The 24,428-nt window shown below is 60.0% G+C and overlaps 1 protein-coding gene across 1 annotated transcript in view; it reads left to right on the forward strand.

Annotated features, from left to right (window-relative positions):
• Positions 1–2,580: 2,580 nt before the first annotated feature.
• Positions 2,581–24,428, forward strand: part of CACNA1I (calcium voltage-gated channel subunit alpha1 I) — an 86,135-nt gene continuing 64,287 nt past the window's right edge. The window contains exons 1-3 of the mRNA XM_054718565.1: positions 2,581–2,813; positions 20,111–20,222; positions 22,136–22,269. Coding sequence (XP_054574540.1) covers positions 2,581–2,813; positions 20,111–20,222; positions 22,136–22,269 — 479 coding nt within the window. The remainder of the gene's footprint in view (positions 2,814–20,110; positions 20,223–22,135; positions 22,270–24,428) is intronic.

Genomic DNA, 24,428 nt, shown 5'->3' on the forward strand with positions numbered 1-24,428 from the left:
TATGTTTTTATTGATTTTAGAGAGGGAGAGAGAGATAGAAACATCAGTGATGAGGGAGAATCATTGATCGGCTGCCTCCTGCATGCCCCCTATTGGGGATCGAGCCTGCAACCCAGGGATGTGCTCTGATGAGGAATCATGGGTTGGCGCTCAACCACTGAGCCACACCGGCGAGGCGTCTGATTCCTGTTTTTATCTTAAATGTCTCTTTCTTTAGAGAGGACAAGGTGGTTTCTCCCCACTTCCACCTTTCTCTCTTGTTTGTTTATTTCCCAGCACTTTTTATTACTTTAGTCAACATATATTTATTGAGCACCGAGTAGGTTCCAGGCACTGTTCCAGGCATGGGGGGATACAGCCGTGAACCAAACAGACCACAGCCCCTGCTGTCTTACAGCCCTCTTTCAGGCGAGGAGACAGACACTAAATCATCAAGATGGGAATACATAAAGGAGACGCTATGCTTGGTAGTGATAAGAGCTATGGAAACCCAGGGAGAGAGATTAATTGACTCGTGTCTTTTTCCCTGGCTGGAGTGTTGGCATGGTGAATGAGGGCTGGTGCCCAGTCTGGCTCACTCACCAGCATCGCCCCAGAGCCTGCACAGCGCCTGCGCACAGTAGGTGCTCAGGAAATACTGTTGGACAAAGGAATGAGTCTCCAGGGCCTGGGAGAACAGGGCATGGGATCGAAGGAGCGAGCGCTCCAGGGAGAGGCCCGGAGGAGGCAGCCAGCGCTCCAGGACCCGAGGAGGTGCCGTTTGGCTGGAGGGAGGGACCTGTGGACTCCCAGGCTGGCACAGAGTGGGCAGACCGGGAGCCACCCCAGGGAGGAAGTTTTCAGCCCAGGGGTTGACACGTGGCGGGCCGAGGTGCCTGGGAGCTTATGTAAGGCCTGTGGTTGTTTTTCTGGAACCAAGAGCAAAGCCTTAAGCTTGAGAGGAAACGGCCTCCCTGACCAACCGGGCGAAGTGACAGGCGGTGCCAACTCCCGCCTGCTGTCCCTGGGAGCCAGGGACATGTCCAAATGCATCAGCTCTGGGCAGCTCAGCAGACAGCTCCGCAGCCCCGGGTGGCAGCCGGGTGGGCGCAAGGCATTGGGGCCTCATCTCCAGCTCCCACTGCCCAGCCTGGCACTGTCCGGGTTCTGGGGTTCGGGAGAACCCCGTGGATAAAGACTCAGGGGTTGGTAGCCTCTTGGAGGCGGTGGTGAGGGGCAGGCCCTGAAAGGCACTGCTCTTCCCGCCCTGGATTGCCCGGCGGTAGAGGGGGGACAGGCGAGGCACCGTCAGTCATCACTGCGTCTGGAGGGCTGGTGCGGGGAACCTGGCCTCTGCACATGCCCCAGTGTGTGGACTTGGCACGGCACTCCCTTCCCTGGGCCTCAGTTTCCCTGTCTGCTACATGGGCACACTAACCCTGCTGGGGTTGTTGTGAGCTTCAGACAGGACCAGGGTGTGGGAGCACCCCGGAGATGGAGTCAGGACCGGCTGTATGATCTGCAGGGCCCACGTCTAAAGCGATTAGGTTTCAGGTTGGTGATAGCAGAGCATTACAGCAGGCATAGGGGCTGGGGCGGCTGCACAGGTCAGACGCCCTGGAAGCTGGCCCCGAGGGAGTTCTGTCTCTGCTGGTACCTGGCTGTGCATCTGTTCTGTCCCTTCCCTGGGCCTCAGTTTCTCCATCTGTAAACCAGGGGTCGGCGCATAAGGTCTCTGGGTTCTCAGCTCTGTGAGGCAGTGGTGGTGGGTCCCTGGGCTCAAATGCAGGGCTCAGCTCAGCTGTCCTCGGGGGAGCCTGCCCTGAGCTCCTCTCTGCTTGCCCAGGTCCCCCGGTTTCTGGTCCCACAGCACCCCAACTTCTCCTTCGTAACACGTGTCATCCTGGCAATAATGTCTGTCTTTACAGTAACTTCCCCTTTTTTCTTGCGAATTTTCCTTACCTTTGGTGATGCAATGAATACACAACTCTAGTCTCATAAAAAAAAAATACACAATTAATATGACAACTACAATCTAAGTTTTTTTTTTTTAAATTATTAGTTTTAATCCTCACCTGAGGATATTTTCCCATTGATTTTTAGAGAGAGTGGAAGAGAGAAGGGAAGACCGAGAGTAATATTGATGGGAGAGAAACACATCGATTGGTTGCCTCCTGCACCAGCCCGGCCCAGGCCGGGGAGGAGCCTACAACTGAGGTACACGCCCTCGACCGGAATCGAACCCGGGACGCTTTGGTCCACAGGCCGACGCTCTATCCACTGAGCCATACCACCTAGGACACAGTCTAAGGCTTTACTCTCTCCACTCTTCATCTCCTCAAACTGAGGTTGGCCAGACTTGCCCTGGGACCACCCAGCCTGGAAGTGGATTCCATCTCGGAGGCATCTGGGCCCCCAGTCCTTCCCCCCCTCATTGCCAGGGGATAGGAAAGAACTGAGGCCCAGGGGGCGAGGGTGGGGGCCTGCAGCCTGAGGCTGGGCTGTCCCCTTTCGGGGAGGCTGGTTGGGGAACGTGTCCCAGGCCTCCCCCCGCCACGTGTCACTTCTGTTTCTCGCCCAGGCTCCCTGCTCAGCGCTGACATGGCTGAGAGCTGCTCGCCGCCCTCCTCCTCCGCTGTGGCCCTGGCCCCTGAGCCGGGAGTCACAGAGCAGCCGGGGCCCCGGAGCCCCCCTCCCTCCCCTCCAGGCCTGGAGGAGCCCCAGGATGGAGCCAACGCAGACGTCCCTCACCCGGACCTGGCGCCCGTGGCCTTCTTCTGCCTGCGACAGACCACCAGCCCCCGCAACTGGTGTATCAAGATGGTGTGTAACCCATATCCTTCGCGTGGCCTGGGCTTGTGGGGCCCTGCCTGGGCCACCCCGTTCCCTGAGGAGCCTGCTGCCCACGCCTGCCCCTGGTTGGGAGGCCTGAGGCCGCGGGGCCTGGTTGGTGGGGAGAGAGCTCAGCGGTGGGTCTGGGGAGGCATCTGGCATGGAGGTGGGGCTGATGAGGACCTGCTGATGTGAACGCTCTAGAAGTTGCCGACTGCCAGTGGCCGGCTGGCCCGGGACCCCTCAGGTGTGAACCCCAGTTCTGCACTGGAACTGAGGACGGAGTTCAGTCAGACCCTGGCCCACGGCCCAGCTCCCAGTGGCTGAACCATTTGGTGGATGGTGACCACTGGGGTGATGAGAGCTGAGACGGGGACCCTGGGCATGGGCCCCAGGCAGCTGATCCCACCACCGAGGGTCCAAGGGTCGCTGATGTGCGCTTTAGAAGGGACTACCCTGCCCCCCCTGCCCCCCATTCTCCTGGTTGGGCATCTGTTTGGGGCCCGAGGCAATGGCAAGCAGCCCCTCACAAATCTGCCTGCCTTCCTTCACTGTTGCCTCTAGTCTGCTCATGTCACCCCGCCGCTTAAGACCCGAAACCATTTCCCGATGCCCTCGGCAAAGTCCTGACCCAGCCCCCCAGACCCGGTGTGCCCTTCACCCAGCCTCTCCACGCTGCTCCTCTGTGCTCTGCTAGGCCTCAGGGCCAACGCACACGCTCTTCCCTTTGTCTGAGACGATCTTCCCTTCTCCCTTCACCTGGGCAAGTCCTTTGTTGCATCCTTCAAGTCACAGCTTGTGTCACCTCCTCAGGGCAGCCCTCTGGGATTGCCCCTCGGCCACTCTGTTTGTTGTCACTACCTGAATCTAACATTGGCCTCCTCCGGGGGTGCTACCTCGTAACCAGGACACGGACTGAGCTTGTCATGTTCGCTGCTGGACCCCAGCGGATTCGGTGTTCGCTGGGCACACATTGGCAGTGTCTGAGCTGAGCCTCCAGTAATGAGTGGTGTCAGGTGGAGAGGGCAGGGGGGACAGGGGTGCGGCGGGAGCAAAGGCCTGGAGAGGAGAGGGGCTGAGGGCAGTCTGGCGTGGCTGGGGTGGGTGAGTGAGGGGCAGAGTGGCGAGATGAGGCTGGCGGGGTAGTGGGAGATGTTGCGGGCTCCATGGGCTGGTGAGGAGCTGGCCTGTGTCCTGCGGGCAGTGGGACCCGGTGAAGGTTAAGCAGGGATGTGATGTGGTGAGACCTGTGTTTCAGAAGGACCACTGAGCTGTGACATGGGATGGGTTGCAGAGGGGAGCCTGCGGCTAGGGGCTGCTGAGGAGGCGGCTTTGGGACCCAGGCTTGGTGGCCTTATGGTGTTTGGGGTCCACCAAGCAGGACCGAGTCCTTACTGGTGCTTGAGGCCACACAGCATAGGGCCTGAGCCCAGTCTTCGATGCCTGGGGTGCCTGGGTGCAGGCGGGGTGATGAGGCTGACCCCAGAAAGGCTGGAGGAGGCACATGCCGAGCCCACGTCTGCTGGCCTCCCTGCTGAGTTGGGTGTTGAGGTGATGATGTTCCCTGGAACCTCCCCTCCCCCAGCTCCCGCCCCAGATCTGGGAAACCAGAGGGTCTCTGCTGGAGTGGGTGGAGTGCAGAGCTGTGGGCCCCTCTTTAGGAGGACACCCCAGCACGGGGACCTGCTCATGCACCTTCGGGCTCCCCAGGGCCCACAGCCAGAGGCTGCCGAGGCTGGTGCGAGGGATGGAGGTCTCGGCTTGAAGTGGCGTCCTAACTGCTGAGCCGTCTTCTGGGCCAGGGAGCCGACGACGCCAGCGTGGAGCAGCCTCAGTGGCGTCGAGTTCTGTGGCTGAGTCTAAGGCAGTGGTTCTCAACCTTCCTAAAGCCGCGACCCTTTAATACAGTTCCTCATGTGGTGGTGACCCCCAACCATAAAATTACTTTCGTTGCTACTTCATAACTGTAATTTTGCTACTGTTATGAATCGTCATGTAAATATCTGTGTTTTCCGATGGTCTTAGGCTCTACAGCAGCGGTTCTCAACCTGTGGGTCGCGAACCGCTAGCAGGGTCGCCTAAGACCGTCAGAAAACACAGATATTTACATTACGATTCATCACAGTAGCAACATTACAGATATGAAGTAGCAACGAAAGTAATTTTATGGTTGGGGGTCACCACAACATGAGGAACTGTATTAAAGGGTCGCGGCATCAGGAAGGTTGAAAACACTGGTCTAAGGCTCACAGTTCACATTGAAAGTCCAGTGACACTCAGATCCTAGGCTTCTGTGACCCCCACGCTGTCAGGTTCTGTTTCAAATACGCGCCCGACGGCCATGGTGCTTGTTCGGGAGTCGGAGGCCCCGTGGTTCTGGGCCCCGTGAACGCGGTGCTAAGATTTCACAGTCCGCGTGGGTCCGTGGGAGAGCGGCCAAGGTGGGTGTCTACCCGCAGACCGTGGTGTCCGCAGGGGCTCCTGCAGCAGAGACTCGACCGTGGGGCGCTCAGGCTGGGCTTTAGGGGGCCTGGGGCATGTTTGTGGGTGTCTTTGATCAGGTGCTGAGGGAGCTCAGGGAGGGGCGGGGCTCACCTGGCGCCCCCCAGTGGGTACTGTTGGCGTATGGAGTGTGCTCCTGCCCTGTGGGCCTGGCTGTCTTGTCCGTTTCAGGACGTTCGGTGATATCAGTAGGCAGTGCTCCTCCATCATCGTGACAACCAGAAGTGACCCTTCACCTCCCCAGACTCTGCAGGAGTCTGCTCCCCCTCGAGAGCCCCGAGGGTCAGCCCAGCGGGAGCAGCTCTCATGGCCAGCAGGCCCGGGGCAGCGTGGGAGGTCTGCCCCAGACAGGCGGTCTCGGTCCCTGGTGCTGGGGGGCCCTGGCTGGGAGCCAGCGGCCCTTGGAGGCTCGGTGCTCCCTGACTCAGCTCCTCAGCCAGCCGGGCCAGACCTGAGTCACCACCTGACTCACCGGAGAGCCCTGGGCCGGCGCGCGGAGAGGTCCACGCACCCGCATGGCGCCTGCGCCGGCAGCTGGGGCAGCAGCTGGGAGGTCCCTGGGTCTGAGATGTCGGAGGCTGGGTTGCACTGTTGGACTCCTGGGGGAGCGGTTTGGTGTGTGGACCTGAGTCAGGCAGGCCCAGGGGCTGGTTCTGCCTCTGATTTGCTGTGTGACCGTGGGCCAGTTTCTCTTTTGGTCTTTGTTTTGTTAATCCTCACCCGAGGATAATTCCCCCCATTGATTTTTAGAGAGAGTGGAAGGGAAGGTGGCGGGTGAAGACAGAGAGATGGAGGAACATCAATGTGAGAGAGACACATCGATTGGTTGCCTCCCACATGCACCCCACACGGGGCTAGGGATTCAGCCTGCAACTGAGGTACATGCCCTTGGCCGGAACTGAACCCATGACCCTGCAGTCCAAGCTCTGACTCTAACCACTGAGAAAAACTGACCAGGACGGGCCAGTTTCTTAACCTCTCTGAGCCCCTGTTTCCCCAATTGACAAACAAGGGTGGTCACTCCCACGTCCCAAGATTGCAATGAAGACCAGAGCAGCCGCATACGGAACACGTGAAAATGGAGCTGTGCAGACCAGAAAAAGCGCCACAGTGCGGCTTCTTTCTTATTTTCTGTGCCCAAAAGGTGAACGGGGTCCTTGTGTGGCTGAGTACACTCTCTGCTCGGGGTAGGTTCAGTAAGACATTGGGCATCAAGCCTTTCGATAGAACATAATGCTTCCAGAGGACATGGTTTCCAGGGAAAATCAGGTTCAGTCTCCGTTATTTAGGTAAATCTGTGCCGGTTATGCCGCTGGTCGCCATGCCCTCATCCGTGCAGACATGGCTAATCCATCGCAGCATCCTCCAGCGGGGCGCCCCTGCCGCAGAACTAATCAGTTGGAAACCTATTTTCCACCTAGATCGGACGTTGAGAGCCTTTCCTAGCGTAACGGGAGGCGTGGGGGAGAAAGGCCAGCGGTGCGTGTCCTCGCTCTGGTTTCCCGACCCTGAGCCTGGGTTTTCTCATCTCTGTAATGGGAGGGTGAGATGGTGAGATGGTTCCTGTGGAGCCCAGCACCGAGGAGCAGCTCTGGCATGGCGACCGGGAGAGCTGGCACGCACTGCGCTGCCTCCTTTGTCTGCATTATCCCCTCGAACCCTTATAACCACCCAGAGGTGGCCCCGTTTTGCACAGGCGGAAAGTGAGGCCCAGAGCGGTGCAGTCCCTTTTTCCAGGGCTGCACAGCCAGGAAGAGGTAGAGCTGGGATGAAGGCCCTCATTGCTCTGCACCCCCAGCCTCAGCTTTCACCCAGGCCGGGCAGAGCCTGGGGCAGCACGGGGTCTGCACACTCCACGGGGCAGGGAGGTTTGCTTCCCAGTTCCAGGCGGTCTCCCTGGGTTCCAGCATCTACATTCTGCAGCCACCGCGCCGTGGCCTGCCGGGCCACTCCCCCGAGGAGTTTGCAGCCCCTTCCCTCCCAGCATGCTTGGGCTGCCTCCCCTCCTGCCAGGGCTGAGCCAGCACTTCTGCTGCTTGCAAATCACCCATGCACGAATCATCCATGCACGGCGGGAAGCCAGTCGTCTGTGAAGGCTGCCTCTCTGCTGGGCAGGGGGAGGGTGCCAGTCTGGGTGGGGAGGCAGGAGGCGCCAGCTGCCAGTGACTTTGGACAGGTCACCCCCCCTCGCTAGCCCTCAGTCTCCCTGTCTGTAGGATGCGAGCCCGGGGTATCGGCTTCCCAGCCACGCTCCTCAGAGGCATCTCAGTGGTGTCTCCGGGGCTCCACGTTCCTTGTTGGGGGGGCTCGCTCGGCCTGTGCCTTTGCCGCTGGCCTCCTGCTTTTTGTCCGCCCCTCTGCCCCCTTCTGCCTGCTTCTGGCCCCCTGCCTGGCTCCGGCCCGCTGCTTGCTAGGGCGGGCTATGTGGGTACTCTCACTGCCAATCAACCTGACCTAGATCCCTGCCCCTGGGACCCTCTGACCTCACCCATCCTGGGACAGAAAGAGGGCGGGGCCATGGTCTCACCCTTGTGCTGTTCGCTGTGAGGGTTCTGGTGTTATTGAGGGGGTGAAGGGCTCCCGTTCACCCATCATTCACTCGCCCACTCATGAGATCATTCAACTAGCTTTACTGAGTGCGCTCCGTGCAGGGGAAGGTCACGCTGGCTCCCGGGGAGACCTTCATGAGGAGGTGCCTGTGGGACGGGGCAATGAGGGTGGCCCAGGTGGTGGCCGGGCCTCGAGAGGAGGGTCCGAGTGGAGGTGTGCCTGCTTTGGGGTGGGTGTCGGAAGGAGAGACTCAGAGGTGGCCCAGGGGCTGTGGCTTGGTCGCTGCGTGAACGCAGACCTGTGCTGGCTTCGTGGCCCAGGGGCCTCGGACCAATCTCTTGCCTTTGCTTAGCCTCTGCTTGCTCATCTGTGAAATGGGGGTCACAGTGACGCTCGTTGGCAATGTCAAGGGGTCAGGTGAGAAGCCAGGGCCAGTATCGATCGGGCAAACTGTTGAGTGCCGAGGGGCAGCTGTCTGCGCACGGGGGCTGACAGGGCAGCTGGGGGAGCCACCTGGGGTCCTGAAGGCCACTGGGCCGCATGTCCTTGCTGATGGTCTGGGAGGCCCGGCTGCCGCGGGCCCCGGATCAAGCCTCGGGGACCTTTCTGAGGGCTCCTGACTCTCAGGAGGTTCCCCCTCACCTCACCCATCCCTCCTGTCCTGAGCCCTCTCCCTGTGGTGTGGCCATCGGGAGCACCTGGGGCTGAGTCCGTCCATCTCTCCCATATAAACGGGCAGCTCCCGGGATCTCACTCCTCCTGTCCCACGTGACGGCTGGTGTCACCCTCCCGCTCTTCCCCTGCACAGGGGACAGAACCCCGGCCAGGAGCCCAAAGCTGTGTCACTTTGGGGGGTCACTTCTCCCCTGGACTCACTCATTCCTCCAGACCTGCCTTCCCGCTCTGTGTGGACACTGCCAAGTGCTGTGTGCCAGGAGGGGCTGTGTCCCCCGCCCTGCCCTCCTGCCTGCCGTCTTCCCTTTGTCTATTCTTTCCTCACTCAGAGACTTCAGGGGCTCTCGGTCACCCCCAGATTAGTCTCCCCTCTCCTGGACCGAGGCCTCCCAGGCTCCCTCTGGCTGTCCTCTTAGGTTCTCCCAGCACCTCCCGAGAGGTGGCAGGCCCGGGGGTGTGCGAACTCCCCATTGTACAGCTTGGGAGACTGAGGCCCAGGAAGGAAGCATGACTTACCCGCGTTAAGACGTGGGCAATGCCAGGGTGGACCGGAGCCTAGGACCCTGGATTCTCCGGCCAGTGCTGTGCCCACCCAGCCTGCTTGTGGCTGGGGAAGGGGTTCTTTGCGGGAGGCTGTCCCCTCCTCCTTCAGCCCTGGCCTAATGGGAACACCCAGACGGGCGACAAGTGTTGCTGGAAGGAGCAACACATGTCTGGGAAATTGTCCGTTTCCCTCCATCTGGTGTAGAGAAGGTTGTTTTTCTCTAAAGTAAAAGTCAGCCTCAAGCCGTGCCCAGGGGACGCTCGTGGCGGCGAGGGGATGCTGCAGGGCGGCTGGGTGGCCAGAGAGAGCCTGGCCCACAGGGCGCTCTCGGGAACTGTCACGTGGAAATGTCTGTGTAAACAGAGCTGCAGCTGCAGAAGCTGCCCCTGACCGGCCTGCGGGCATTTGGCCTGGGTCTTGCTGCACGAGTAGGAGTTTTCCAGGAGGCCAGTGGAGGGATGGTGTTCTAGGCAGAAGGAATAGTGCTGAGCACAGAAAGGAGTTTAGTGTGGCTGGAACAGTGTGAGACAGGCTGGTACAGCTGCTGCTTGATCGTGTGGGCACCGGGAAGCCATTGATGGGTGCCCAGCAGGGATGGGGCGCGGAAAGATTCATTTACTAGAATGGTTGCTTCTAGAGTGACATGAAGGCTGCTTCAGGGGGAGAGAATGAGGTCTGGAGACCAGGCAGGAGGCTCTTGCAACAGATACCGGTTGGTTGGTTGGTTGATTGATTGATGCATTCATTCATTTAACAAGGGTTTATTGAAGACAGCTATGTGTTGGACACTGTTCCTGACTCGAGTGGAACAGCCTGGTCAAGGGCTCTGAGCTGAGCGGAAGTCACCGGGGACTCTGATAACAGCCTGGAGTGTGGGCTGAGTCTGGAAGGACATTTGGTGTCCAGGTTCTGGAAGGCACAGGGGAAGACTGTGTCTGGAAGGGCACTGGCGGTCACTAAGGACCTACTATGCGCTGGGTGCAGTTCGTGCTGGCACTAGAGATTGTCCACTGGGCAGATGAGGCCCAGAGAGGTGCGGTGCTTGTCCAGGCCACCCCGCCTGGCGATGACGGAGTGCGGCTTGGCCAGAGCCCTGGCCGGCGCTGCCCCGAGAGCCCCGGAGGCCTGCCAGGAAGGCTTGTAGTAATTGATATAGAGCAGAGAATTAGGAAGAGGGCTGGCTGGCTAATGAGGAGTTCGCCCCTCCTGGGGCATTTAAAACATGATTGGATTTTCACCCGTCCATCGGGCCTGGGCTCTGGCTTCTGTGTGAGAAGCCAGCTTTGACCCGAGGCCGCCCTCAGACCGCGTCGCCATCCTGTTGGGAGAAAAACAGCCCCATTTGTGTCCCTCGGAGAGAAATCAATATGTCTTTTTAATCAGCCGGAATGTCTTCCTGCGAACCTCGCTCCAGCTCTCCTGTGGGGCCGCCTTCCACATTCTGTCCCCATCTGTCCTGTGGAGCTCTGCTCTGCTCCTCCGGACTCCCTCTTCTCTCCCCAAGTTCAAATACTGACATTCATGGAGGCCTGCTGCTCAGCTCACTGCTGTGTGACCCCAGGCAAACAACTTGGCCTCTCTGGGCACCAGTTTCCATCTCGATTGGAAAGCGGGAGGAGGAGGCTTGGCTGACTGAGGTGCTGTGTGAATGTGAGGGCTTGGGGGGAAGAGGGCTGGGGTGGAGGTGGACAGAGCAGTGTGCCCACAGGCTGTGCCTGGCTTTTCCAGGAGAGAGGCAGAGAAGGCTCCCACCCACCCATCCGTTTACCCACCCACCTACTTATCCATCCATCCATCCATCCATCCATCCATCCATCCATCCATCCATCCATTTATCTATCTTCCTAGCTCTCCTCCATTCACCCGCCCCACCCATCTACCCCACCCTTACATTCATGCATTCATCCACCCGCCTTCCCCACGGTCCAGCCAAGAACCCTTATACAAAGGCCTTGAATGCCAAGCCCAGGAGTTTGGAAGCCCTCTGGAAGTCATAGGGAGCCACAGAAGCCTTTTGGCTTTGGAGGAGCGCTCTGGCTGCGGTGTGGAGGATGTGTCATAGGAGGCACGGGTGGAGGAGGAGACTCGTGAGTGAGAGAGCGCCGTCCGCTTGGGGCAGTGGGGATGCTGAGGAGTAGATGGAGAGCAGAGGTTTAGGTGCTGAAATGGGCAGGTCTCTGAGATGGATGTGGCCTGAGGGAGAGGGAGACTGGAGGGTTCTAGTCTGGACAACTTCCGGGATTGGTGGTGGTTGGGGTTTACTCACGGGGGTGGGAAGGGCAGGGGGACAATTTGGTGGTCTGGGGGAGCATGACCAACGGAGGTCACAAACCACAGAGGGACGGTGGCAGCTCCCGGGACTGTCACCGGCCGTCCCCGCTGCTCCCCAGCCGCGCGTCCCGCCCACCGCCGCTCTGCCTACTCACTGTGGTGACAATGGAACACGTATAGTTCTCTATCACAAATTTGTTTTTTTAAAAAATATTTTGACAACTATTTTAACATAACTGGCTTCCCTCCTTTCTAACCCTGAGCATTAAAAACCCTGCACGTCAAACATCACTCCGAGAAGGGGCTCGTGAGCTTCCCAGGGGCACGAGCGGCGGGGGAGGGGGGGTGATGGTGGTGGTGAGGGGCGCCGTTGTGGGGGAGAGGGTGGGCCGTGCCCGCTGCTGCCGGCCTGGCGGTCCAGGCGGGTGTCACGTGTGGCGGTGTGTAGGGTGCAGGGAGGAATGCCCGTGTGCATGCGTACACGTATGTGGTCGGGGCAGGCAGGGGAGACGTGTGGTGGGGACAGGCACCCAGGAGACCGAGGGAGGGTGTCATCACCCTCCATCCAGCCCGGGACCTCTCTGTGTCTCCGCTGAGTGTGTCCTCGTGGTTTCTGGGGGGCAGGGGCCTTGTCTTCTTCTTTTGGGGTTCCCAGAGCCAGCGTAGGCCTCGCCCAGCGGGGGGTGCTGAATAAATGCATGCAGAGCAGCACGTTAAAGAGGAGAGGAGGGGGGTGCCGGGAGGGGAGGAGGCTGCACAGCCCTCCAGCGCAGAAATCCCGCTCAGCCTCCCTGATGCCTCCAAGTGACAGGGGTCTGGCTCCCTCTGAGGCTGCAGTGCCTGAGATCTGCCCCAGAGGAGGATGGCTACGCGCTGCCCACGGGGAGCTCGGCCTGGTGGGGGCGAGAGGCCAGGACAGACCACACTCAGTTCAGAGCTGCTATAAGGGGGGCGTCCAAGGTGCTGTGGGCCCCGGGGAGGCGCCTACCACCCCCGCCCAGGACTCTGGGGGGCTCCCCGCGGGCACCTCTTCCTGTGGGTGGCGGCTCCTGAGACCGGCTCGCCCACAGGCGGTGGGACCGTGGCCGCTGTTCTCAGCAGAGGCTGAAGCGGTGGCGTCTGGAGCGGCTCCTGGCTGGAGCTTCCTCCCCGGGACCATCCGCCCTGGGCTTCCTTCCCTGCTGGCAGCCCTTGTCCCGCGTCATCCACGCCCCCACTCCGGCTGTCGCGCTGGGCACTGCGGCCTGCGGACATCTGGAATCAGACACTTTGGCCAAATTCAATGAGTTTTCAAATTATGGGCGATTAAAGACGCGGGGCGGGGGCGGGGAGGCGCAGGGACAGGGAGGAAGGGAGAGCACACTCCCTGGTCCCCTCCCCCTAAGGGATCTCAGCCCACCGAGGGGGCCCGTGGCTTATAAGAGAGCCAGTCAGCCTGGGCAGGGCTGTGTGGTCTGAGAGGGGGGGGGGCTCCTGGTCGCTGGAGGCATGGAAGGGGAGAGAGGCTTAGGACCACCTGCCCAGCAGGTCTGCCCACTTTGTGAAGCAACTTTCTGTCCAGCTCGGCCACCGTGTCGCCGTGGGCAAGTCCCGCCCTCCCGGGACCTTCATTTTCACATCTGCGAAGTGGGTGCGATGGACGGCGGGGCCTGTCTCCCAGGGCCGCCGAGGGCACGAGCAGAACAAGTCCTTACACACAGGGAAGACGGGTGAGGGTAAATCCCGGCCCTGTCCCTCACGTGGCCTTGGACAAGTTCGTGAAACGGGGATGACACCCCTCCCTCGCGGGGGGTGGTGAAGGCTCCGGTGGGGGGGGGGGCTGCGGCAGCCGGAGCCCCAGCAGGTGCTTGTGCTTTCTTTAATTGTTGCATTTTTATTGTTCCTTATGGCGGCTGCGCTTCATTGTTTTTTGGTGCACTTTTTATTGAGGTCAAACCTGCATGCGGTAGAGCTCTCAAATCTTAATGTCCAGCTCAAGGCACCTTTCCACATATACACTCTCCTATGACTCCACTCAGACCAAGAAGAATGTCTCTAGCCCGGGAAGCGCCCTCCCCCACCCCCCGCCCCTTATGGCTGCTCCCTAAAAATCACTGCTGTGAAGACCTCCTTCATGTAGGTTAACTCTGCCTGATTTCTCCCTTTATGTACTTGGGTTCATTCACTGTTTGCTCTTTGACGCTATCCATGCTGTTGGTTCTTTTTCATTGCTGCGTAGTATTCCATCCAATGGGTGGACCCCACGGGTTCTCAGCCTTGGCACTGTTGACATTTGGGGCCGGGAATGCTTTGTGGGGGGCTGTTCTGTGCATGGCAGGGGGTTGAGCATCATCCCTGTTTTCTGCTCATTACATGCTAGTGTTCCACCTCCCCAGGCGTGACAATCAAAACGTCTCCAGTCATGGCCACGTGTCCCTTGGGGTCAAAATCATCCCTAGTTAAAACCTGCTGCCTGACTCAGTCTCCTGTTGGGGGGCCCTTGAGTTGTTCCCTGGTCGGGGCTGTTATGAGTAACGTGTGCCTTTTGGCGGACTTATGTGGGCATTTCGCTGGAGTGTGGATCCAGGAGTGGCACCGCTGGATCCTAGCGAGGGCCTCTGTTCTGCTTTAATAGAAGCTGCCAAGAAGCTGTCCAGTGGTCATTGCTCATAAAGATAAATTGAATGAATGAATGAATGAATGAGTGAGTGGATATCCTCTTGAAAGCCCAGGGCCTGGAGCACATTCAAAATGGTAGCCACTGTCACCACAGCGAGGTCTATGCCTCACACACGCGGGGCCCTGGGTCAGGACACGCTCTCAGAACACTGACGCGGTGCTTGTGCACCTGCCCGAGGGCACAGAGCTGGACCAAGACCCGGAGTCCAGCCTCAGGCCCAGCCAGGGAAGGCCCAGGACTGGGCTCCCATCCTCGGAGCCCCTGGGGACCCGCGGGGAGGGACTCCCCTACAGAGGCTGGCCCCGCTTCCCTGCCTCCTGGTCCAGGAGGATGCACCCCCAGCCTCCGTTCTCTACTTGATTCATTTAGGCAACGGAGGCCCAGCCTGGGAAATGGATTAGATTTCAGATTTGACAGAAATAAAAACAAACATGGCCGCCCCAGCCAAACCCATCCACCCCCCACCTCTCACCCCCACCCATCCTTCCAGAGCCCCCCCAATTACAGAAACCGTGACTGTCAGCTGGGCCCACAGGATGGAGGGTGGTGGTTGCCATGGTAACCGTGTAGGTCTCTGGCTCGGGTTCCTGGAGAGGAGGCTGGCCCGAGGGGCCTGCTGGGGTGTCAGGCACTGCCCCTCCATTTGGTCTCACTCTTCTCTCTGGGAAGTGGGAGTTTTGAGGGGACCCCTGGCGTGGTGCCTTCCCGGTGACTCTGTCTCCCTAACTCACATCCCAGCCTTCCCAAGCCTCAGCAGCCAGGACCTGGGTTGGAGTTAGGGTTCTGGTCCAGCCCAGCTTCTTACTGGGGCCCCGAGACCAGCACCCCTCCCTCTCTCTCCTGCAGACAGGCCCTCCTTCCCCGCCACACAGGGGTGGAATAGCCCCTTCTTGACCCCACTGGGCGCCGACAGATGGGCTGCTGCTGAGCTCACGGCTGACCCAGGCCTACTCGGGCGGCGTCAGTGTGGGCGAGAAAGGAAAAGCGAACGAGTAGTCCACCAAACGCGTGCCAGTCCAGGCCCTGTGCCCGGGGTCCACAGGGCACGTGGCCGAGAATGTGGGATTTGGAGTCAGCAAGAGGCAGGTTCAAATCCTGCCCCTGCCACATAACAGCTGTGTGAGCCGGGGCGGCTATGTGTGACTGGAGCCCTGGAACCAGCTCTCGGTGCCTCAGTTTTCTTATCTGTAAAGTGGGGGTAACAGTAGTACCTGCCAGTGTTAGGGAACTTTGCTTAAGTTCCAGGGCGACTTTCCTCATTGCCAGGCCTGAGTGATCGGAATTTTGAAAGGCTGTGCGTGAGGAGTCAGCACGCTGCGAGGCAGACGTCCATCTAAGGGGCTGGCTTAGCGTCTCTAGTTTCTGTTCAAGGCCAATCACGTAATCGGCAGACAAGGCCAGCACGGGGTCTCAGTCCTCTGCTGGTGAGTTTGTTTTGTTATTTTCCCCAAGGGCCCAAGGACAAGAGACCCCGGGCCCTGTTATAGGCGTGGCTGGCAAAGAGAGGGGCTCTTTCTGCTGCACAGCACATGTGGCTGCAGGGGCCTGTGTCGGGGCCTCTGGGCTCCCGGCCTCATTGTTTGCTGTGAGGTTTAAATGAGATAATACATGCAGTTTGATTAGAAAGCTCCTTGACATACAAACGCTCAAGAACACTTGAGAAATGTTTGCCATTTTCGCTGTTGTTAATCCGGCACCTGGCACACAGCGGACACTCAATACCTGCTCATTGATTCACTGCCCGGCTCCTTGGCCCCAGTTCCGAGGACCTGAGGACCTGGGCAGAGCTGGCGGGGGGGGAGGGGTGAGGAGCAGGGGGAGGGGGGGGGGGGTGGGGGGGAATGAGGTGGGGGGGTTAGGGCCTTGGCCACAGGTGGGGGCTGGCTGGAGGTGGGGCTGAGCCGGGGGTGTGGGTGTGTGTGGGGAGTGGGGTGGGGGTTCAGAGCAGCCCCAGGGATGCCTTGGTGGGTTTCCTCCCCAGCCAGGGGGGTGTTGGGAAGGCTTTCCTGCCAAGGGAGCTGTCCGTTGGATCGCCATTGATGTTTCCCCATCCGGGTTCCTCAAAGCACCCTGCCCGGCAGAGATCTGATTGGCTTCAAACACCCAAACGTGGCCACGCTGAGCCCATGGCACGCGTACGGAGCCTGGGCACTGGGGAAACCTGGGGTGTCAGTGGGTTTGGAATCCAGCCTGGCTCGGGGACCCCGTGGGTGAGGAGTCTGAAGGTCCCTTCGCTTCGGGCTCCCCGTGTCTCCTTGCTGGCTCTCTGCCCTCGGTTTCCCATGTGCAATGGGCGACCGGACCAGAGGCTCTGAGGACTCGTGGGGTTGTGCTGTGACAAGGTCACCCCGACAGAAGTGAGGTCTGAGCGATGAGTGGGCGAGGTGGCAGGGTGGCACCTGCACGGCCTCACATGCCAGGCGGGGGGCTTTGAGCCTTACTGTGTGAGGCAATGAGGAGCTGGCCCTCAAGGCCCTGCCTCCCTATCACCCAGAAATCCTGGACCGCCCTCTTGGGGCCTCTGTGCCCTCAGATTGTCCCAGCGCACCAGAGCTTGCCCAGCTGCCTCTCAGAGCTCCTCAGTGACTCATGGTGGAAACGTCAGGCGCCGGGCCAGGCCCTGGAGCCCGTGGGCCTGGACCTTGCCTCCCTGCCAGCCTCCTTCCCCAGCCCTGTGATCGGTCCAGCTTCCAGGGCTGCTGCCTTTGATCCCTGGGCCAGTGGGGAGCGTGTCGGGAACCTCGGGCAGCGATGCCAGCTCTGGCCTGACTTCTGAGCCGCACGGGCTCTTGGCAAGGGCCCAGGCTCTGCCATCTGGGATTTCCCCGCGCGCCTCAGGGCCGGGCTGAGACTGTCCACCCCTGCGTGCCTGCCGCTGAGCAATCTAGAGGTGAAAGCCGATCCATCTGGCCCCTCGAGGGACTCGGTGCCGCGGGCGAGCTGCTCGAACGGCAGAGGCAGCGCCACACAGCCGCTGCGGGCACCACCGCGTCAGACCGTTTGGGCTGCTCACTGACCGTGTGACCTTGGGCAAGTCACTGCAGCTGTCCAGGCCTGCTTCCTCACCTGCACCCAGCGGGATGTGGTGACAGCTAGGGCCATGTCCCTAGCGGTTACTGCCAAGTTCATGACTATGATACCAGCTAGACCAGGTGAGTAGGGAGCATTTCCAGAGAGGAGGCGGGACCACGGCCTGGTGAGTGGTGAAAGGTGCTTCAAGGGAAGCTTTAAGAAGAGGTGACCAGTGAACTGGGCTGTGAAGGATGAGTAGGAGTTTGCCTGGGGGATGTGGTAGAGGGAAGGGAAAGTGCATGCAGGGTATGCTTGGGGACAGCAAGGAGTTCAGTGCAGCCCAGCCAGTGTGGCTCAGTGGTTGAGTGTAGACCTATGAAACAGGAGGTCACGGTTCGATTCCCAGTCAGGGCACATGCCGGGTTGTGGGCTCGATGCCCAGTGTGGGGTGTGCAGGAGGCAGCCAATCAATGATTTTCTCTGATCATCAGAGTTTCTATCTCTCTCTCCCTCTCCCTTCCTCTCTCTGAAATCAATAAACCACACACACACACACACACACACACACACATACACACACACACACGTATATGTATATACTAGAGGCCTGGTGCACGAAATTTGTGCATTGAGGGGGGTTCCCCTCAGCCCAGCCTGGCCCCTCACCAATCCGGGACTCCTTGAGGGATGTCCGACTGCCGGTTTCGGCCCGATCCCTGGGCCAAAACCAGCAGTCGGACATCCCCCTCACAATCTGGGACTGCTGGCTCCTAACTGCTCACCTGCCTACCTGCCTGATCGCCCCTAATTGCCCCCCCTGCCAGCCTGATCACCCCTAACTGCCCCCCTGCCGGCCTGGTCACCCCCAACTGCCCCCCTCTGCCAGCCTGGTCGCCCCTACTGCCCCCCTCTGCCGGCCTGGTCAGCCCCACGCAGCCTGCTGTTCAGTCATTTGGTCGTCCCTCACTAACCCCCCTACCGGCCTGGTCGCCCCACGTAGCCTGCTGGTCAGTCATTTGGTCGTCCCTCGCTAACCCCCCTGCCGTCCTGGTTGCCCCATGCACCTGCTGTTCGGTTGTTACTGTGAGGGTGTCGTGACCAATTTGCATATTACCCTTTTATTAGTATAGATAGCCCAGTGCATGCCAAGGCCAGAGGGAGGTGAGGTCGCAGGAATTCACTAAGACCAGTCTAGGGGGCCTTGGTGTCAAGCTGAGGAGGGTGCTGGGAACCATGGCAGGTTTCTGAACAGGGGAGAGGCATTCAGAGTTGTTCAGGCAGATTAATCTGGCAAAATAGCGCGGGGACAAGAAAAGCAGGCTCTGGTTTGGTGTTCCAGCTCTGCCCTTTCCCAGCTGGTGACCTTGGGCAAATCACATTCCCCTTTTTGTCTCCATTTCCTCATTTGTAAAAATAGTGCTGCAAGGATTAAAGGAGTCAACACTTGCACAGCACTCTGACAGTGTTGGGCACACAGTGTGCCTGGTTATTGTGTGGGAAGATCAGAAGGGCAGAGGGGAGGCTGTGCAGGGTCCCGGTGAGAGCCGCTGAGGATGGATGGGCCGAAGACTCAGGGGACAGTGGGTGGTCACAGGCAGGGACAGGCCATGTGTCCTAGAGGAGACACTGGCCATGGAGTCCAGCAGGCCTGTGTGAACCTCAGCTCTCATACTTCCCAGCTGTGTGATGCAGGAGAGGCCCCTAGGTTCTCTGAGTCTCAGTTTTTCTCATCTGTAAAATGGGCTCAGGGTCCTGAGGAAGAAGTGGGGGTACCAGGCTCCTGGGAGACCCCTGTTAAGTGCATGTTGAACTTGAAACTGGCAGGAAGGGCAGAGGGAGCAGAGGAGGAGGCTGAAGGCGGGAGAGCATGACAGGCAGGGGGGAAGGCTAGGGGGATGGGTAATTAGAATGTTTGAACTTTAAAAAAGTTAATTAACGATGAAGCTGCTGCTGGAGCGCCTCTCAGGCTAGAAGGGGGCCCTGGCAGCGACTGAAATTAATTACAGGCTGTGGCGGGAGAATGGCAGCGGGACGGGGCGGGCAGGAAGGAGCAGGGCTGGGGCAAGGAGGGTCTGAGCGGGAGGCGGAGGGAAGGCAGCATCCCAAGGTGAGCCGGGGCCCCTGGGATGGGAGGGAGGCTGTTACCAAGGAAACCAAGTCAGTTTCCCATCAGGCAAGAGGTGCTCAGCGGCCCTTGGGTGGGATCTGGCTGAGGGTCAGGCTGGTGTGGCTACATCCGAGCTTAGAGCGAGGCTGTGAAGTTGAGGAGTGAGGGTTTTCATCTGGAGACACTGAAGACTCCCAGGTGTCCGCGTGGGCAGGGCCCAGGGAGATTTACTTATTTATGCAACAGACGTTTTCTAGGTGCCCGTCACTGTCAGCTGAGAACGCCAACGCCCTGTCCCCTGGGATGCAGGCCCTGCCCTGGGCTGGCGGAGAGACGCTCTCTGCTCCCTTGGCCACAGGAGGCGTTCCCCCTGGGCTGGGCCCACCTCGCTGGGCGCAGGGGCGGGGGGGGGGGGGGGCCTGGGTACGGATATCCCGGGGCCTGGAGATGAGCTCTAATCCGACCACAGGTGAGGAGAGAGGGACTGGGGTATCCAGCCAGTCTCAGCCACACTGGACCGGCCTCTGCAGGCTCCAGATCAGGCCTTGGGCAGAGGTGGAGGGGGCATGGGTCAGGGGAGGGGAGAGGTGGCGGGGTGGGAGGGAGAGGGGTGGGGGAGAGGCAGTGACAGTAAGAGGGAGGTGGTCAGAGGTGGAGGTGCCCTCATAGTTCAGAGATGGCTGCCAGCCAGGCCTAGGGGCCCCCTCCTTCCTGGGCCCTAAGGGAACTCTCAGGCTGGGGCGAGGAGGTGGGTGGGGGTCCCGGCAGGGGTGGCTCGGTGAGGTTTGGGTTCTCTGGCGGGTTTGGCACGTGTGGCCATGTCTGTTGTGAGGGGGTAGGTGGCTCCAAGGTCTTTTGAGAACTGGGAATGACAGGAATGGGGGGTATGCCTGTGAGAGGTGGTGGGGGGATTACGTTCCAGGGTGCACTCGGCCCCCATGGCCACGGTCCCCACCGACTTGTCCTTGACTCTGTGCACATGGTTTGAATGTGTCAGCATGCTGGTCATCCTGCTGAACTGCGTGACGCTCGGCATGTACCAGCCGTGCGACGACATGGACTGCCTGTCCGAGCGCTGCAAGATCCTGCAGGTGAGGCGTCCTGCCCCGCCCTGCCCACCACCACGCCCCTCCCCACCCTGCACCCACCTACCCACAATGCCCCACCCCTCCCCACCCTGCACCCACCTACCCACGATGCCCCACCCCTCCCCACCCTGTACCCACCTACCCATGATGCCCACCCCTCCCCACCCTGCACCCACCTACCCATGATGCCCCCCACTCTACCCCCACCCTGCACCCACCTACCCACCTCACCCCCACCCTGCCCCCACCCCACCCCCACCCTGTGCCCCACCCCTCCACCCTCACCCCCACCCTGCACCCACCCCACCCCCACCCTGCACCCACCTACCCCCTCACCCCCACCCCCCCACCCTGCACCCACCTACCCACCTCACCCCACCCTGCACCTACCTGCACATAATGCTGCACCCACTTACCCACAATGTCCTGCTCTAGCCTTTCCCCCTCCTCCCCCCCGGACCCCCCCGCCCCTCCTTGCTAAACTAGCCGCCTCTTCCTCACGCCCAGCTGGCTTCACCCATTCTCCATCACCATCTTCCTCTCCGGGCCTTTGCCCAAGTCCAGGCCCCCACCTTCTCCCACCTCCTCCTGGTCTCCTCAGTGTGAGTGACCCCACCACTCCTCTGCGGGGCGCCTGCCCGTGGCCCCCAGGGCTCTGGGAGGAAAGGGCAGCTCCGCAGCTGGTCCTCGGTGCCCTGCACACGCGGGCCCGTGCCCCTCCTGTGCCCCTCCTGTGCCCCTCTGCTCCCGTCTCCTCAGGCCCAGGGGGGCTAACCCACGGCACTTCCTGACCCGTGCGGAGTGTGAGCACCCCAGAGCAGGGCTTGGGGTTCCACCCACGTTACAAATGTGGAGGCGCTCAGTGTGGCCTCCCTGGGGAAGGAATCCTCCGGGTGGGACTGCCCTCTGCCTCCTGTGTGGCCACAGGGCTCAGCGGTTCCCAGGGCCTCAGAGCCCCCTGGGGCCCTTGTTAAAGGTCCTGACCCCTGGCCCATCCCAAACCTGCAGAATCAGCATCTCCGGGTGGGTCCGGGGTCCAAGGGGGTAACAGCCCCTCAGCCAGCCCCAGGCCTCCGAGCGGAGTTACTGCTGACTAGCCTCAGTGGGTACTGGGCTGGCTCCCCCACCAGTGGGCGAGTTCACTGAGGACTCGTCTCTGTGTCCGCAGCACCAGCCTCTATTCCGCACACAGTAGGTGCTCAGTGCTCGTTTGTTGAGCTGCATTTACTGCAGCCCTCACTGTCCTGGAAGGAGGAGTCCCGCCCAGGTCCCGTCCTCAGGAAATGTCCTCTCACCTGAGCCCATGACTAGGACACACCTGGGCCTCCTTTCTGGGCAGAGGAAGGCAGCGCTGAGGCCTGTGCCTCGGGCGGGTGTCAGGCCTGTTCTGAGAGAGCTCCTTCCATGTGGGCTCAAGTCAGAGACCTGAGAGCCAGTTCTGGTTCTGCCACTCACCTGCTGTGTGACCTGAGGCAAGTTGCTTAACCTCTCTGAGTCTTAGTTTCCTCACCTGTCAAATGGGACTATCCATGGGGTCACTGTGAGAGTTAGTAGAAGAGAGAATTGAAGTCAGGTATGTAGCCCAGAGCTTGGCAGTTATTCAGAGGAGCCTCTTTGTTCTAGCCCCGTCTGGTCCCTTGTCGTTATACCTGGTTTTAGGGAACAAACAGAATGGGCCGCATTACCTTGGGCAAGTTCATTCCTCTCTCTGGGCTCAGTCTCCTCATCTGTGAAATGAGTGCATTGGGGCAGGATCTCTGAGGTTCTCTTTCTGCCCAGGGGAAGGAGTTTCCAGGTCTTTCCCGTCCCCTTGTGTCCACGACTGTGTCCCCAGCTCACACCGTGGCTGCAGCCTCTGGGTCCCGCTGCGGAACCTCACTCTGCCCCTCGCTTCTCGCCTCCCTCCCGCCCTGCAGGTCTTCGACGACTTCATCTTCATCTTCTTTGCCATGGAGATGGTGCTCAAGATGGTGGCCCTGGGCATTTTTGGCAAGAAGTGCTACCTTGGGGACACGTGGAACCGCCTGGACTTCTTCATCGTCATGGCTGGGTAGGTAGTGCCTCTGGTGCCTGCCAGACGGAATCCCCATAATCCGTGGGGCATCCTGGCGACAATGGCGAAGCTGCGTGGTAATGTTGGGGCCGACAGACATCGCTTCCTCCCTCTCTGGGAAGCCGTGTGTCCGCCTGCGCTGCCCGCGGACACGGGGTCTGTTTCACACGAACTGCCTGACCTTGAGGAAGCCAGTGACCCTCCTTGAACTCAGTTTCCACATCTGTAAAATGGGGACAGTAATAGTAGCTACGGCAGAATGGGCACCCCGGGAATGTTAGCGGCTTTAGTATTATTGCCCTCAGGTCACGCAGCAAGTCAGAGATCAGCACAGAGTCACGCACTGTCTGACTCCAAACCGTGGCTGTTTCTACCAAGACAGAAGCTGCGGTCAGAGGCCAGGTTCTGACTCCGCTCTGTGCCTCGCTCCTGCTTCCCTGGGCCCAGCCGGGCATTCCTCCACCCCCCGGGGGAGGGTGAGCGCCCAGTGTCTGCGCTGCGGGACCGTGGAGGGCAGCGGGGCACGGAGGGCAGCACACCCGGACACAGGCCTCGTCCTTCCCGGCTCCCGTCTGGGGAGAGGCAGCCAACGCTACGTGGGTGAACGTGTCCCGCACACAGACGAGGCTCTGGGAAAAGCGTTGTGGCTTTCTTTAAAAAAAAACACTTTTTATTGATTTTTACATAGAGAGTTAGGGAGAGGGAGAGAGAAACATCAATGAGAGACTCACATGGATTGACTGCCTCCTGCATTCCCCCTACTGGGGATTGAGCCCACAACCCGAGCATATGCCCTGATCAGGAATCGAACCCGGGACCTCCTGGTCTATGGGACGATGCTCAATCCACGGAGCCACACCAGCCGGGCAGGTGCTGTGGTTTTCGGAGAGCACCTCTGAGCCAGGCTCGGGGCTCGAGGACTTTCCCAGGGAAGTGGCGCGGGAGCTGAAGGACAGGCAGGCGTCAGCCATGCCCAGCAAGGGGGGCATGTGGCAGAAGTGGCAAGGGGGAGGGGAAAAGGCTGCAGGCCTGTGTGGGTGTCATCGCATGTGAGAGCGTGTGTGTGCGCACATGCGTGTGCGTGATGCCGGTGAGAAGGGGCGGGGAGGGAGACAGGCATGTGGCTGAGCGGGAGTCGGTACCACTCAGTCTGTGTGAAATTCCACAGGTGAGTTCTGAAGCGAAATGACATGTCCACTGGTGTTCAGAGAAATGTCACCCCTCTTGGAAGCACCCTTCCTGAGAGCCGGGCTCGGTGCACAGCCACGTGGTCAGCAGCGATGCAGGCCTCGCTAGGACCCCCGCTGGGTTCACAGGGTTTCCTGGGAGCCACGCCCCCCTTGCCAAGTTCCTCCTCCCATCCCCATTCTGGTGTGGCCGAGGGCACCCTTAAGTCGTTGTGTGTGTGTATTTTTTTTTTTCTTTATTTAAAGAAAGGCATTTGAGTAGTGCCATTTTTCAGTCTTGCCTCTCCAAACGCGTTCTCCTTTGACCTTGGTGAGTGAGGGTAGCTTTTGTCTGCGTGGCTCTCGAGTCAGACTTCTGTCCCTCAGAACCCGGCACGCAGCGCCATTCACGCTCCACGGGGCGAGGGGCGCCCCGACGGGTCTGGCTCTTCTTTCTGGGCAGACGGCCGCTTCTTTCTTGCTGGAGGCTCGCAGGGTCTCTCCTCACCTTCGGAGTTCGGGTCTCGGTGTAAAAGGCTCCCTGTGGGACCGTGCAGAGCTCCAGGGGAGGGGAAAAGTCTTTGATTTCTTCTTCGATTATGGTCCTCTCTCTTCTGGTCTCTCCTGAAATCCCCACGAAATGGGCACTTCCCTCCTCCGTCTGTCCGCCACATCGGCGCCCCCTCCCCTCGCAGATTTCTTCTGTGCGAGGAGGGAATTCCTGGGCTCGATCTTCCCCGTCACTGACCATGTTCTTACCCCCTCACCGCCCCGTCCACGGTTCGTCTCCTCTGCGTCTAGCTAATTCCCGAGACCGCTTCCCGTCCTGCGCTTATTATTATTCAGGGCAGCTCGGGCCTGTTCTTGTTTCATGGATGCAACGTTCCCTCGAACCTCCTTGGAAATCCTTTCCTGGTCCCGAAAGTCAGGGCGGAATTCCCAAACAGTTTTAAGCAACGACCCTCACGCCAATCTCAGAAGGAAGATGCG

Source organism: Eptesicus fuscus, chromosome 7, assembly GCF_027574615.1.
Source record: "Eptesicus fuscus isolate TK198812 chromosome 7, DD_ASM_mEF_20220401, whole genome shotgun sequence".
Classification (NCBI taxonomy): domain Eukaryota; kingdom Metazoa; phylum Chordata; class Mammalia; order Chiroptera; family Vespertilionidae; genus Eptesicus; species Eptesicus fuscus.